At 44.7% G+C, this 16,585-nt stretch overlaps 1 protein-coding gene across 1 annotated transcript in view; it reads left to right on the plus strand.

The window, feature by feature from the left end:
• The window catches only part of LOC116979251 (sodium- and chloride-dependent neutral and basic amino acid transporter B(0+)-like), a 71,211-nt gene extending 57,818 nt beyond the window's left edge, over nucleotides 1-13,393 (plus strand). The window contains exons 10-14 of the mRNA XM_033030851.1: nucleotides 1,725-1,843; nucleotides 5,826-5,925; nucleotides 9,754-9,863; nucleotides 9,953-10,123; nucleotides 13,146-13,393. Coding sequence (XP_032886742.1) covers nucleotides 1,725-1,843; nucleotides 5,826-5,925; nucleotides 9,754-9,863; nucleotides 9,953-10,123; nucleotides 13,146-13,247 — 602 coding nt within the window. The 3' untranslated portion in view covers nucleotides 13,248-13,393. The remainder of the gene's footprint in view (nucleotides 1-1,724; nucleotides 1,844-5,825; nucleotides 5,926-9,753; nucleotides 9,864-9,952; nucleotides 10,124-13,145) is intronic.
• Nucleotides 13,394-16,585: the final 3,192 nt, after the last annotated feature.

Below are 16,585 nucleotides of genomic sequence, written 5' to 3' on the forward strand. Positions count from 1 at the left end.
CATGCTGACGTGCCTATGTGAGAATGTGGGCACGCTTTCTCACGTCCCAACGCCCCGACACGTTCTCACAATCACGTACGTCCCACCGATCTCCAGGACTGCCAGTACGTCTTCCTTCGCCGAGATTCCCACCGTACACCACTGCAAAAGTCTTACAAGGGACCCTTCAGAGTACTGCAAAACGACACCACGGCTTTCATCATCAACATGGGCGGCAGACACGAGTGTCTCCATGGGCACTTGAACATTGACCAACCAGTGCAGGTGGCATAACCCCGCCGCAGAGGGCGTCCACCATCACGACCAAAGCCACCCTCAACTCAACCAACTGCAACCCCGAACACAGGGGACACATACACAAGATCAGGCCGCCTCACTCGACAGCCTAACCGCCTCCAATACTCCAGTTCTGGGGGGGAGTCATGAGGCGGGCTGAGCCACTTTAGTCACGAACCTTCGTTCAAGCACTCACGTGGACCAGGTGTGATCTGGGCCGACAAATCAACACCCCACCTGGGTGGTCGGATGACGGAGTACAGCGGATGACGGAGCTAGTCTTCACTTTGCAGTGAACACATTAACACACACCTTGCCCTTTTGTACTAATTGTCGAGCTGTATCGTTTAAATATTAAATTGTTTATACGACACGTGAACCTCTTCAATATAAACTCCCTTGAAGACAGGAAAGTCAGTGACAGAAATGCAAACATCTTCACAAGTTTATGGAATAGGAGTAGCAGCTGGTCCATTTAACAGATAACTTGTCTTCAAAATAAAACTATACATAGCAAGCAAGTGGACGTGGCACATTCTGGTTCTGTACCATTGTACAGGGGAAGACAATAAATAATGTTAATCAATCATTGAAACTGCTGGTTTCAGATTTTCAGAAAATTCAGTTAATGGAAGTTCTCAAGAACAGATCCTTTAAATAACACTTACTTAAGAATAGAAACCTCATGACAGCTGCCTTTGGTTTGTGACACCTTTAGTAATGCAGTGGGCACAGGATGAATGAAACCAGGAGTAGTTGGAGGTATCATTATATGAATTAAGGAAGAGAAGAAATATGCTCGGATAAAACCCGGATTCTTGGACTCAAAACCACAGTTTTGTGGAGTGAGCAAGACTGATGCATGAAGATCCAGTGTTAAAGCAGGAATCTGAGTACATTAAGTGGCTAGACTGGTTTGGAAGCATGCTTAGACCATATGTTTTAGATCAATTTTTAATAGTTGATTAGGGAACACTATTTATATTTGGAAGGCCACAGGTAGCACTGTGAGATCAGTTTTTCTAGTTCCCAAACAAAATTGCATTAGAACCAATTTGGCCCTCATAATACAAATAATGTGCCTTAATACACCAAACCCAAACCTATTAGGAGCAGACGAGGGCATTCAATCCAATTTGAGATACCAGCTACCAAGACAGATGTATCCGCAATTAATTCTTCCCCCGCACAATTAAAGCATGCAATAGTCTTCACCTTACCATAGTTACTCAACCAGACGCAACTAAATTTAAGGTAGCTCTATTTCTCCAAGAACCCTTTTTTGTTTAAGTCCACCCTCCGCCACCTCCAGTTTAAATTCCATTTGGAATATTTTTGGAGGTCCAGGAAACCAAGAACCAAGAATTAATCGATCACATTCTATCCAATTTGTGTTATGTGTTACAAACAATTAATCAGTCTTCTCATTTTATACTTTCTTTCATCAGAAACAATCGTAACAATTCTGCTGGACCTGTTCCCTTCATTTCTTCGGACAAAGCGCCTTCCTTTGACGATTGCCATTTGTTTGTCATTCTATGTCCTTGGCCTTATATATGTGACACAGGTATGTTTTCTCCATGATCATTTAAATGCTAAAGGACAAGTAGCCAAAACTGAGTGGGTTTGGATTTGATGGGTTGGATTTTAAAGACGAGCCCCATAGAATTTTACCCCACCACCATTGTGACACGTTGAGTGGGGACAGGGAATCCATGAAGTGATCCACTTTACACCACTCAATCTGTCAATGCATCGTGATGTGTCCAACCATCCCCATAATTTACCCCAAGCCCAGCTCTGACAATCCCTCCGGATGCATCCATCCAAACTCCTAGTGTCAGCTCCCTGATTCCCTTCAGGAACCCCTGAGTCTTTGTTCAATCCCTCACCTCCACTGTCAGCCCACATCTCTCCTGTGATCTCACCATGCAATTTACTTGCATTTGGCCCATAGCCCTCCGGACCCTTCCTATCCATACATCTGTTTTCATGCTCTGATCATCTCCTAGCCCTTCACATGGTCTGTGGGATCCAGTCAGAAACATAGACCACCCTGTATTCTATTTCCCGTCCTAACAACTCTGTTCCATCACACTTCAACCAGCTTTCCTCCAATCCCAGAACTCGACATGGCATGGCACCTCCATCCAATCCTCCCCAATCCCAGCCACCGTCCCCCAGATCCGAGTGCTGATCCTTCAATCACACTGACATTATGACCTCCAAACCCTATCCACCAGGGGCGGAAAACCCGGGGGGGCCAGAGGGGACACGTCCCCCCCATGTTTTGAGAGGTGGGCGACATCCCCTCCAGGTTAACCTGCCTGGGCTTGCGGGAAATATGGCCAGCGCGGAGAAGCAGCGCTGGTATCCCGTCAGTCTAGACAGGGCTGTTGGTTAGCCCGGTGAGACAGGCAGTTGAGCTGCATTTGGCGCTGGATTGAGCCTCCGAAGCCTCGCGCGCGTGTGAGTGGGTGTATGCTCACGCGGCCACCAAAAAATTGTGTCCCCCGTCCCCTTCATGTTTTGATAGTGAGTTCCGCTCTTTGTCTCCACCCACGGTGCCAGCCAGTTTCATACTGACTGGTTGTGCCCAGAAGAAGCAATGTAAAATGGACATACCTGGACAGGTATATGGATAGAAAAGGTTTAGAGAGATATGGACCAAATGCAGGCAAATGTGACTAGGTTAGATGGAGCAACATGGTTGGCACAGATGAAATATAGAAACATTCAAAAATAGGTGCAGGAGTTGGCCATTCGGCCCTTCGAGCCAGCACCGCCATTCAATATGACCATGGCTGATCATCTAAAATCAGTACCCCATTCCTGCTTTTACCCCATATCCCTTGATTCCTTTAGACCTAAAAGCTAAATCTAACTCTCTCTTGAAAACATTCAGTGAATTGGCCTCCACTGCGTTCTGTGGCAGAGAATTCAACAGATTCACAACTCTCTGGGTGAAATAGTTTTTCCTCATCTCAGTCCTAAATGGCCGACCCCTTTTTCTTAAACCATGACCCCTGGTTCTGGACACTCCCATCATCATGGTTTTTTCCTGCATCTAGCCAGCCCAATCCTTTAAGAATTTTATATGTTTCTATAAAATTCCCTTTCATCTTTCTAAATTCCAGTGAATACAAGCCCAGTCGACCCATTCGTTCACAATATGTCAGTCCCGTTGTGAAAGTTAGCTTCTTAAAAAGCAGATAGCAACAACCGTTGAAGGTAGACCATGGCAATCTTTAATTGATTCGTGAGACGGAAGTGGCGAGATTACAATGAGCACAAACATTGCTCAGTGCTTCTCGTGCTCCCACTCACAGAACAAAGGAGAGTTAGCACAATTATACATTATTCTTATCAGTAAAACAATCCTACCAAGTCTGAATATGGCATGACTGAAAGATTCTGTAGCATTTCAGAATATAAGAAAGCTGGGTCCAAATCGAGCTCATCCAATGACAAACCCTCTCCATACTTATCTCTGGAGATTCAGCTATTTTTTTCAATCTTGGCTTCTTTATGGCCTTGGAGAAGCACATGTTATTACTGCAGGCTGCCATCTTAACGTCTTTATTGAAAAGACAACCTGTCCTCCATATTGTTTCATATAATTTACAAAGTCATTCAGACTTGGCACCGAGCCATTCTTTTGTTCTATTAGTCCATGCTTTTGTAGAAGAACGACTCCATTTTAGATTTAACTATTAGCTCTTTCACCGTCATCCTGGGAACTAACCTGGTGAACCTACGCTGTACTCCCTCAATAGCAATATTGTCCTTCCTCAAATTAGGAAACCAAAATTGCACACAATACTCCAGGTGCGGTCTCACCAGTGCCAGTCTGAAGAAGGGTCTTCCCCGAAACGTCATACATTCCTTCTCTCCAGAGATGCTGCCTGTCCTGCTGAGTTACTCCAGCATTATCCACTGTGTGTCCCTTCAATTTAAACTCGCATCTGCAGTTCTTTTCTACGTACAATACTCCAGGTGCGATCTCATCAGGGCACTGAACAACAGCAGTAAGACCTCCTTGCTCCTAAACTCACATCCTCTCGCAATGAAGGCCAACATGCCATTAGCTTTCTTCACTGCCTGCTGTACCTGCATGCTTACTTTCAGTGACTGATATACAAGCACACCCAGGTCTTGTTGCACCCTCCCCTTTTCCTAATTTGACAGCATTCAGGTAATAATCTGCCTTCCTGTTCTTACTACTAAAGTAGATAATCTCACATTTATCCACATTGTACTTCATCTGCCATGCTTCTGCCCACTCACCCAACCTATCCAAGTCACCCTGCAGCCTCATAGCATCCTGCTCACAGCTCACACTGCCACCCAACATTGTGTCATCCGTAAACGTAATTCCCTCGTCTAAATCATTTATATTGTAAATAACTGGTGTTCCAGCACTGAGCCTTGCGGCACCCCACTAGTGACTGCTGAGTAGGGTTGAAGGGCCTTTATCTGTATTTATGTCTCTATTCCTCTATCCCACTGATAAGACAATTTATTTGAGCAATGGGGACCATTTCAAAAGCAGAGCAATGGTTGGCAGTGATGCAGCTGGTAGAGCCGTTGCCTCATGTCATCAGTGGTGCCTGTTCAATGTTGAACTTCAGAACTGTCTGTGTCGAGTTTGCACACTCTCCCTGTAACTACAATGCTTTTCTCTGGGTGCTCCAGTTTCCACCTACATGCAGGTCTCCGAAAGACGTGTTGGTTATTGAGTTTATTGATGGTAATGTGGAGAGAATAAGTTAAGGGGAAAGCTAATGGAGGCATAGATTGACTGAGATGCCCCCTTCTATGCTTTGTAGAAATAATGGAATCAACAAAAACTGAAGTAGTATTTCATGATAACACAGGATAATATACCTGGGTGAGTGATTTGCCATGTGTAAAATCGATCTTGTCTCTCTGAGCAGTACAGCCACCAAGCTGGACCCCAGCTCATCATGCCTGTCGCTGTGCGTATCCCACAAAGCTTCAGACAACACACAGGGATGCCATTTTAACTCCATATCAACACATTAAGTAATTTGCTAAGGATGAAATTGAGTTACTGGGTATGTTTCGGAGAGGTTGCAGAAGAGGTTTACCAGAATTCTGCCTGGATTAGAGGGTTTCAGCTGCATGGAGTTGTATAGACTTGGATTGCGTTCCCTGGAACTCAGAGGTTAAGGGAAGACTTGATAAAATTATGAGAAGCACAGATCAGAATCTTTCTCCCATGATGGAAATCTCCAACACTGGAGGGCATAGCTATATGTTTAATGGGAATGTGCAGAGCAAGTTTTTTTTCCCCCAGAGCGTGGTGGGGCCCAGAACGAATTCTCAGGGGTGACAGTGGAGACAGATGATAGTGGTGTTTAAGAGGCTTTTAGATAGTCACAGGGAATAGAGAAATATGGATCATATGCAGGCAGATGAGGTCAGTCCAGCTAGGCATCATGTTCAGCACAAATATAGTGGGCCAAAGTGCCCGTTCCTGTACTGTACTTGCCTATCTATGTATCAAATTTCATGTTTAATTTTAGGCTGGGATTTACTGGATCAACTTACTTGATCATTTCTGTGCCGGGTGGATTCTCATTACAGTGGCTCTTCTGGAACTCATCGGCCTGGGCTGGATCTATGGTAGGTGCCGAGACAACATGGGAAGCGACAAAACAAAAACAAATTAATTTGTCTGAAAAAAAACCAAGAAGAACATCTTTGAGTTTCTTCAAAGTTACTAGGGTGATGTTGAATGGTTCAGTGCTACTTTATTGTGGGGAAAAAAGATAGAATGTACTGGAGTAATTTAGCGGGTCAGGCAGCATCCCTGGAGAACATGGACATTTCGGGTTGGGACACTTCCTCTGACTGATTATAGGGGCAAGGGGGGAAAGCTGGAAGAGAGGGGGGGGGGGAAAGGTGGAAGAAAGGAGGGGCAGGTCATCCATTATTGAGACATACACCTCGGTACAGTGAAATTCCTTGTTTTGCTTACAATTCAATAAAAATCTTACTATACATAGCACAATCATACTTAATTAAAAATAATGTGAATAGTAGATTACACAGAGACAGTACACGCGATGTGAATCAACTTAACTTCATCTACAGAATAATAGTATTGTCCTCAACCGCAAAGGCCTTTTGCCATTTCATTCCATATTCACAAGACACAATAACCTTCTGTGTGCTTTGCTCATGACCCCTTGTATTGCTGAGGTACTGGATATTTTAACTGAAGTATTTGCTGCAAATTAATTTTTGGTCACATATAGTGCATTCAGAAAGTATTCAGACCTCTTCACTTTGTCCACATTTTGTTACGTTACAGCCTTATTTTAAAATTGATTAAATTCATTTTTTTTAAATCATCAATCTACGCACAATACCCTAGAATGAAGAAACAAAAATAGGTATTTAGAAATTTTTGCTATGTAATTAAAAATAAATAACTGAAATATCACATTTACATAAATATTCAGACCCTTTGCTATGACACTCAAAACTGAGCTTAAGTTCATCCTGTTTCCATTGATTATTCTTGAGATGTTTCTACAACTTGATTGGAGTCCACCAGTGGTAAATTAAATTGATTGGACATGATTTGGAAAGGCACACACCTGTCTATGTAAGATCCCACGGTTGACAGTGCATGTCAGAGCAAAAACCAAGCCATGAAGGCGAAGGAATTGTCCGTAGACCTCCGAGACAGGATTGTGTCGAGACACAGATATGGGGAAGGGTATAAAACCATTTCTGCAGCATTGCAGGTCCCGAAGATCACAGTGGCCTCTGTCGTTCTTAAATGGAAGAGCTTTGGAACACCAGGACTCTTCATACAGCTGGCCGTCCGGTAAAACTGAGCAATCGGGGAGAAGGGCCTTGGTCAGGGAGGTAACCAAGAACCCGATGGTCACTTTGTCAGAGCTCCAGTGTTCCTCTGTGGAGATGGGATAAGCTTCACTAAGGACTACTATATCTGGAGCACTCCACCAATCAGACATTTATGGTTGATTGGCCAGATGGAAGGGACTCCTCAGTAAAAGGCACATGACAGCCTGCTTGGAGTTTGCCAAAAGGCATAAGAAACAAGATTCTCTTGTCTGATGAAACCAAGATTGAACTCTTTCGCCTGAATGCTAAGTTTTACGTCTGGAGAAAACCAGGCACCGCTCTTCACCTGGCCAATACCATACCTACGGTGAAGCATGGTGGTGGCAGCATCAAGGTGTGGGGATAGAAACATAGAAAATAGGTGCAGGAGTTGGCCATTCAGCCCTTCGAGCCTGCACCGCCATTTAATAATATCATGGCTGATCATCCAACTCAGTATCCTGTACCTGCCTTCTCTCCATACCCCCTGATACCTGTCTCCACAAGGGCCACATCTAACTCCTTCTTAAATATAGCCAATGAACTGGCCTCAACTACCTTCTGTGGCAGAGAATTCCAGAGATTCACCACTCTCTGTGTGAAAAAAGTTTTCCTCATCTTGGTCCTAAAAGATTTCCCCCTTATCCTTAAACTGTGACCCCTTGTTCTGGCCTTCCCCAACATCGGGAACAATCTTCCTGCATCTAGCCTGTCCAACCCCTTAAGAATTTTGTAAGTTTCTATAAGATCCTCCCTCAATCTTCTAAATTCTAGCGAGTACAAGCCGCGTTTATCCAGTCTTTCTTCATATGAAAGTCCTGACATCCCAGGAATCAGTCTGGTGAACCTTCTCTGTACTCCCTCTATGGCAAGAATGTCTTTCCTCAGATTAGGAGACCAAAACTGCATGCAATACTCCAGGTGTGGTCTCACCAAGACCCTGTACAACTGCAGTAGAACTTCCCTGCTCCTATACTCAAATCCTTTTGCTATGAATGCTAACATACCATTCGCTTTCTTCACTGCCTGCTGCACCTGCATGCCAACTTTCAATGACTGGTGTACCATGACACCCAGGTCTCGTTGCATCTCCCCTTTTCCTAATCGGCCACCATTCAGATAATAGTCTACTTTCCTGTTTTTGCCACCAAAGTGGATAACCTCACATTTATCCACATTATACTGCATCTGCCATGCATTTGCCCACTCATCCAGCCCTACCAAGTCACCTTGCAGCCTCCTAGCATCCTCCCCACAGCTAACACTGCCCCCCAGCTTCGTGTCGTCCGCAAACTTGGAGATGTTGCATTCAATTCCCTCGTCCAAATCATTAATATATATTGTAAATAGCTGGGGTCCCAGCACTGAGCCTTGCAGTACCCCACTAGTCACTGCCTGCCATTGTGAAAAGGACCTGTTTACTCCTACTCTTTGCTTCCTGTCTGACAGCCAGTTCTCTATCCACATCAATACTGAACCCCCAATACCGTGTGCTTTAAGTTTGTATACTAATCTCTTAGGTGGGACCTTGTCGAAAGCCTTCTGAAAGTCCAGATATAACACATCCACTGGTTCTCCCTTATCCACTCTACTAGTTACATCCTCGAAAAATTGTTTTTCGGGGATGTTTTTCAGCGGCAGGAACTGGGAGACTAGTCAGGATTGAGCTAAGATGAACGGAGCAAAATACAGAGAGATCCTTGATGAAAACCTGCTCCAGAGCGTTCTGGACCTCAGACTGGGGCAGAGGTTCACCTTCCAACAGGACAACGACTCTAAGCACACAGCTAAGATAATGCAGGAGTGGCTTTGTGACAATGAGCTTTAGTGCTCCAGCTAGAGCTTGAACCTGATCGAACATCTCTGGAGGGACCTGAAAATAGCTGGGCATTGATGCTCCCCATCCAACCTGACAGAGCTTGAGAGGATCTGCAGAGTAGTATGGGAAAAATTACCCAAATACAGGTGTGCCAAGCCTTTAGTGTCATACCCAAGAAGACTTGAGGCTGTAATTGCTGCCAAAGGTGCTTCAACAAAGTACTGAGTAAAGGGTCTGAATACTTATGTAAATGTGATATTTCAGTTATTTATTTTTAATTACTTGTGAAAATTTCAAAGCACCTGTTTTCATTTTTTAATTATGGGGTAATTGTGTGTAAATTGATAATAAAAAAAAAAGAATTTAACCCATTTTAGAATAATGCTGTAACGTAACAAAATGTGGAAAAGTGAAGAGGTCTAAATACTTCCTGAATGCACTCTAGACCAAATGAAGATATGGTGAATACGGAGTCTTTTACCTAGAGTAGACAAATCAAGAATCAGAAGACTTAAGTTTATGGTGAAAGGGTAAGATTAAGACAGGTACTATAACAAGTTTAAAAGACACTTGGACAAATATATGGTGAGGAAAGGTTTAGAAAATAGGCTAAACATGGGCAAATGGAACTTCTTAAATAGGAATTCTTGGCTGGCGTGGATGAGTTGGGCTGATGGTCTGTTTCCTTTCCATGCTGTACGACTCAATGACTCTAAACTTCCCCTAAAGACAAGATGATACGTTATTGAGTATCTCTATATTCCTGCTGTCCACAGGGGTGAACAGATTCATCAGGGACATTGAGACGATGATTGGGGAGAAGGATTGGATGTTCTGGCTGTGGTGGAGAGTGTGCTGGTGTTTTATCTCACCGTGCTTGTTGGTGGTAAGAGTTTAATTATTTTATTAATGAAAATCACCAATTGTCTAACTCATTGCATCTCTGACATCTTTCTGTGCAATTATTTGAAACAGGTGGTCTTGGTCTGGTCTTTGGTCACATTCACCCCACCAACATACGGACTCATCGAGTACCCCACCTGGGCAATAGCTCTCGGCTGGTGTACGATCATCTGCTGCATTATGTGGATCCCCATCATTGCCATTGTGAAAGTTGTCCAAGCTGAGGGCTCCACATTATACGAGGTGAGGACACAACTTGGTAAACAGAATGTGAAGTATCCTCACTCCTTAACATATCATGTCTCCAAGATTCCTGGAAAGTTAGAGATCATAATTGAGAGGTTTAGGTTTATTATTGTCACGTATAAAGAGAAAAGCTTTGTTTTGCATCCAATCAAATCAGATGTACCAGACACAAATACAATCAAGTCAAGATCGTACAATAGGTAGAATGAAGGGAAGGATACAGAGTGCAGAATATTTCTCAGCATTGTAACTCATCAGTTCAACAGACAAAGCCACAACAGGGTAGAGGTGAATTTGACAGTACCCTAGTTTATGGAAGGACCGTTCAGAAGCGTGATAACAGAGGGATAGAAGCTGTCACTGAGAGTATCATATCATATCATCATCGAAATCGCAGCACAGAAGGCCAAAAGCGGTCAAGAACTGAGATTTAGTAATATAGATAGATTTCAGGAAATAATTGAACAAATTTATAGGGGAGTGGATTTTGGGCTTTGAGGGCGGGACACAGAGAGGGACACAGAGAAATAATAAAATTCAATGCTATGAAAAAAAAAGAAATAAACAATGCTTTAATCCCCCCCCTCCTCTCCCCCCCCTCCTCTCCTCTCCTCCCTCCTCTATCCCCCCTCTCTCCTCTTCCCCCCCTCCCTCCTCTCCCCCCCCTCCCTCTCCTCTCTCCCCATCTCCCCCCCTCTCCTCTCCCCCTCTCCTCTCCCCCCTCTCCTCTCCCCCCTCTCCTCTCCCCCCTCTCCTCTCCCCCCCTCTCCTCTCCCCCCTCCCCTCCCCCCCTCTCCTCCTCCCCCCTCCCCCCCTCTCCTCTCCTCTCCACCCCCCTCCCCCCCTCTCTCTCTCCCCTCTTTTTCTCCCTCTCCTCCCCTCCATCCCCTCCCCCACCGTCCCTCCCCTAAACCCCCCTCCCCTCCACACACCCCTACCCCCTTCCCTCCACCCTCCCTCCCCCTCCCTGCTCCCCACCTCTCCCCCTCCCCTCACCTCACCCCCCCTCTCAGCACACCCTCTCTCTCCCCCCTCCCCTCTCTCCTCCCCATCTCTCCTCTCCCTCTCTCCTCCCCCCTCCCCTCTCTCCCCCCTCTCTCTCCCCTCCATCCCCTTCATCCCCTCCCCCACCCTCCCCTAAACCCCTTTCCCTCCACACCCCCCTCTCAGCACCCCCTCTCTCTCCCCCTCACTCTCACCCTCTCTCTCTCCTCCCCTCCTCCCCCACCTTTCCCCCCTCACCCACCATTCCTCTTCTCCTCCTCTCCACCCCCATCCCTCTTGCCCCTCTCTGTGTCTCTAACCCCCCCCCCCCCCCCCCATCCTCTCTAGATGTGACTGCAAGTTGGGGGCCATGCGTCAGTGGTTATGGGGTAAAAAGAGCAAATTAATAATATTAATATAATATCAAGGGGGGTAATTAGCGTGAGTGCGGGGGGGGGGGGATAGTTAGTGTGTGTGACGCTGCATGCCGCCTCCCCCCCCCCCCCCACAACCGCACATTGGGGGAACAGTCCCAATGGGTCTGCACTTGGTCTAGTATTACTTAAAGTCTGATCTTGACCGCTTTTGGCTCGCTGTGCTGTGATTTCCGAGAGAACGCCGCCATCTACGGCCGTCATTTTTGACCACCTCGCTCAGAGCCCCATTCCGCCTTCCAGGACCGGAGGAATTTTTCCATCGATGAAAAATCAGAGAGATATTAATGTTTAAAATAAATTCCCCATTCTCTCTGCTGCCCCCGCTGGCGGCAGGGGAGAGGGACTATAAAACCCGGAAGTGCAGTCCCTCACTCAGTCTCTGCCAGACCCAAGAAGCGAGAGAGGCACGGCTTTCTGAGCTGCGAATAACACTGAACGCACGTCTACTCCAGGGTGAGTCCCCTCGATGCGGCTGTAAGGTGGCTGCTGCCCAATTGTTTGCCTCATCTTTTTAACAAGTTTGTGTTCACAAAATGAATTTTGGTTGTCGGGTGGCTGCTGCCCAATTGTTTGCCTTGGCCTGGCTTTTAAAATCACTGCAACAGTTGGCTGCCAGCCAAAAAATCCATTCGGCCCACAATGTCTATACTAGCCCTCTGGAAACCAGTACTTGGGGCATGCAACACCCATACTAGCACAACAGAAAGCCCCCCACTCACCCACTGGCGAGCAATATTGGAATTGGTGGAGAGGTGTAATATTGCGTTGGTCACCAGCCCTCCCGTGTGATGCTTAGTCCCATACAGATGGAGTTCCCTGGTCTTCACTTCTCACCCCACCAGACTTAGTATCCAATGCATCATACTCTGACAGCTCTGCCATGTTCAACATGATCCCATCACCAGTCACATTGTACTCCCACCTTTTTCTTTCTTCTGCAGAGAACACTCCCTCCTTGGTTCTTCCTTTCGGGGGGTAAATTTTACCCAGAGTAGAGGAATCAAGAACCAGAGGAAATAGGTTTAAGAGGAGAGAGGAAAGATTTAATAAGAACCTGAGGAGCAACCTTTTCACTCAAAGATAGTGTTTGTATGGAATGAGCTTCCAAAGGAGGTATAAGAACAATATTAAAAAAAACATTTGGACAGGTTCATGGATGAGGTTAAGAATGATATTGGCCAAACGCAGGGAAATGGGACTAGTATGGATAGGGTATATCGGTTGGCATGGACAAGTTGAGCAGAAGGGCCTGTTTCTGTGCTGTATGAGTCTATAACTATAACTTACTGATCACACAAATTACCCAAACATCTCCTCAATCTGAACCCATCCTCTCTCCATGCCTCAGTGACTTGTTAAAGCAATGAAATAGTTCTCAACATCTTTTGAGTTCTAAATGTAGTTTAATGATTTTCCATTGACTGTCCAGGTCTCTGGGTAACACAAACTCGCATGGATCTTATGTCTTCCACCTCCAAACTTTCAACTCTGCGACCCTCAGCAGATAGTTCCTTGAGCTAAATTTGCTTCACATATTGAGCCTCCTGAACCCATTTAAAGAATGAATTAATTAATTGTTTTATTTTTCCTTTCCACAGAAGATTTCTGCTGCTTGTGTGTCAGCACCTGATTGGGGTCCATACTTGGAACAGCACAGAGTGGAAAGATACAGAAATAATCCAGATTTGCAGAAGTTCTAACAATGTTGTACCTCTTGCTGCATTTAAGACATGAAAATTTAAGGCAAATTTTCTGTTTGCATTGACCTTGAAATTCACATCATAAATTAAGTGGAAGGTCTTCACAACAGATTATTATTCTACTGGTTATACTGTTTCCTGAGTTTAAAAAGCACCAAAGTGGGATACTTTAATATAGTTCAGAGATACAGCATGGAAGCAGGCCCTTCTTCACACCACCGACCACAGATCACCCATTCACATTAGTTTTATAGTATCCCATTGTCCCATCCCTCTACACGGGACAATTTACAGAGGCCAATTAACCTACAAACCCACATGACTTTGAGCCATGGGAGGAAACCCATGCAGTCACATGGAGAACGTGCATCTTCACACAAACAGCACCCGAGGTCAGGGTTGAACCAGGTTTCTGATGCTGTGAGGCATCAGCTCTGCCAGCTGCGCCACTGTGCTGCCCAGGGTTGATAGATTGAGTGTTGTTGCTCTGAGTACCAAGGATCAGAATGATGAGAAAAATTGTGCTTTCAGAAGAGTTTATTGCATTTACAGGTCTTTTATGTACAGCAAGTAAGAATTTCAAATATTAACTCCACCAGAATTTCCATTGGTTAACTATGCCTAATTCAGTAACTTTCTGTGAATCTCTGCACAGCAGAATAATTTTGTACATTCATTTCTATAGTTGCTTGATTTTGGAAAACTATTAAAACTGCGTGGCTCTTTCTACCAGTTCTGCTCTAACTGATAAAACTTCTCTTTTGATAAGTAAGGAGAGGGAAGAATTACATTTCATGTTTTTCGTCACTCCTTACAATGCTATGTACGACAGTGATCGCAATTTCAACTGAAGTGTGGATGGCTGTTGGCTCACTAGAAGCTCATCCGTCCTTTGACAAGTCTTGTTTTTGGTCCTGCTGGGGTCCACAGCCCCCTCCTAGCAAACCAGATGTGGGAGACTGTTTAGTCGCCGACTATCCGACCATGGAGCAGGTAGCACGGGATTACATAGTACCCGTGGCGGGGAGAACTTCCCCCGACCTGACCAGTTCTGCTCTACTGAGTGAGCAAACTCTGAGACACAATGAGACACAATGAACTGCAGATACTGGAATCCTGCATAGAACACAATGTGCTGGAGTATCACAGTGGGACAGGCAGCATCTCGGGGGGACATCAATAGGCAAAGTTTTGGGTGGGAACCCTTCAGTCTCATCCCAACACGTGGCCTATTAATGTTCTCCAGAGATGATGCTTGACCCACTGAGATATTCCAACACTTTGCATTCTGAGTGACCTCTGAACAGGGTTGTCCTGTACATGAGCCAGGTGTCCCAGTGCGAAGAAGATGCCAAAATTAGGAAACGCACTTGTGGCACAGTTCATAACACAGACAGTACTGGTATCCCTGTAGCATTTGTTGGAGAGTTTGCTGTATGATTTCAGTATATATATCAGCATAACTCACTATGAGAGAATAAAGTGAGTGAAGCAGAGCTTTCCAGGCCAGGTGAATAGAAGATAGATCCAAATAAAAATGCCAGATGTTGGAAATAAAAACAGAAAACGATGGAAACACTCAGTAGGTCACGCAGATTGTATGGAAAGAGAAATAGTCAACTAACCTTCAACACCAGTGCTTCTCAGGCTTGTGTGCTCAGTCTACTTGGACACCTATGTCTGTGTGGCCAAAAACATCGGCAACTCCATCTTGAAGCTCGCCGATGAAACCACTGTCCTCAGTAGGATCAACAAAAACAAAGATATGAAGTACAGAATAAAGATTGTAAAAACCTGTGTCATTAGATTAGATTAGATTAGATTAGATTAGATAGCCTTTATTGTCATTCAGACCGAAGTCTGAACGAAATTGCAGCAGTCATACATATAATACAATAAAAACAACAATAAACACATATTAACATGATTCAAGACACAACCTAGTACTTATTGTGAGCAATACAAAAGAGTTGATTGTCGTCCTAAGGAAGTGAGGTAGTAAACACAACCCTCCAGCTGCTGCAGAGATGGTTAACAACTTTATGTTTCTTGGCCTCATCTCAACGTCCACATCTCAAGCAACCTAATCTGTTCACTTCACATTGATGTGATCAAGGAAGTGGACCAATACTTCAACGTCAAACAGATGGTTGATATAATTTACTTGGACTTTGATCTTGGATACAACATTTTACTTGGATACAACTTTTGACAAAATCCCATAAGGAAGACTGATCCAAAAGATTCGAACCCTTGGGATCTAGTGTAAGTTAGCTAAATGGACCTAAAATTGGTCTAGCAATAGGTGGTGTAGAGCAATGGTTTTAGTCATTCGAAGTGGTGCCTCACAGGAATCTGTTCTGGAAGCTAAATGTTTGTTATATTCAGTGACAATTTGGAAATTAATTTAGGTCAAAAAATAGTGGTGTTCATAGGTGCAATGACAGTATAATGAGATTAGCAGGCTGTTGCAGAAGGTCACCAGGATGTTGTCTGAGATGGAGCACTTCATATTAATGATCTGTATGAGGGAATTGAATGCAACATCTCCAAGTTCGCGGATGACACGAAGCTGGGGGCAGTGTTAGCTGTGAGGAGGATGCTAGGAGGCTGCAAGGTGACTTGGATAGGTTGGGTGAGTGGGAAAATGCATGGCAGATGCAGTATAATGTGGATAAATGTGAGGTTATCCACTTTGGTGGCAAAAACAGGAAAGTAGACTATTATCTGAATGGTGGCCGATTAGGAAAAGGGGAGATGCAACGAGACTTGTGTGTCATGGTACACCAGTCATTGAAAGTAGGCATGCAGGTGCAACAGGCAGTGAAGAAAGCAAATGGTATGTTAGCATTCATAGCAAAAAGATTTGAGTATAAGAGCAGGGAGGTTCTACTGCAGTTGTACAGGGTCTTGGTGAGACCACACCTGGAGTATTGCGTACAGTTTTGGTCACATAATCTGAGGAAAGACATTCTTGTCATAGAGGGAGTACAGAGAAGGTTCACCAGACTGATTCCTGGGATGGCAGGACTTTCATATGAAGAAAGACTGGATAGACTCGGCTTGTACACGCTTGAAATTTAGAAGATTGAGGGGGGATCTTATAGAAACTTACAAAATTCTTAAGGGGTTGGACAGGCTAGATGCAGGAAGATTATTCCCGATGTTGGGGAAGTCCAGAACTAGGGGTCACAGTTTAAGGATAAGAGGGAAGTCTTTTAGGACCGAGATGAGAAAATCATTTTTTACACAGAGAGTGGTGAATCTGTGGAATTCTCTGCCACGGAAGGTAGTTGAGGCCAGTTCATTGGCTATATTTAAGAGGGAGTTAGATGTTG

This window comes from Amblyraja radiata, chromosome 12 (assembly GCF_010909765.2).
Source record: "Amblyraja radiata isolate CabotCenter1 chromosome 12, sAmbRad1.1.pri, whole genome shotgun sequence".
Lineage (NCBI taxonomy): Eukaryota > Metazoa > Chordata > Chondrichthyes > Rajiformes > Rajidae > Amblyraja > Amblyraja radiata.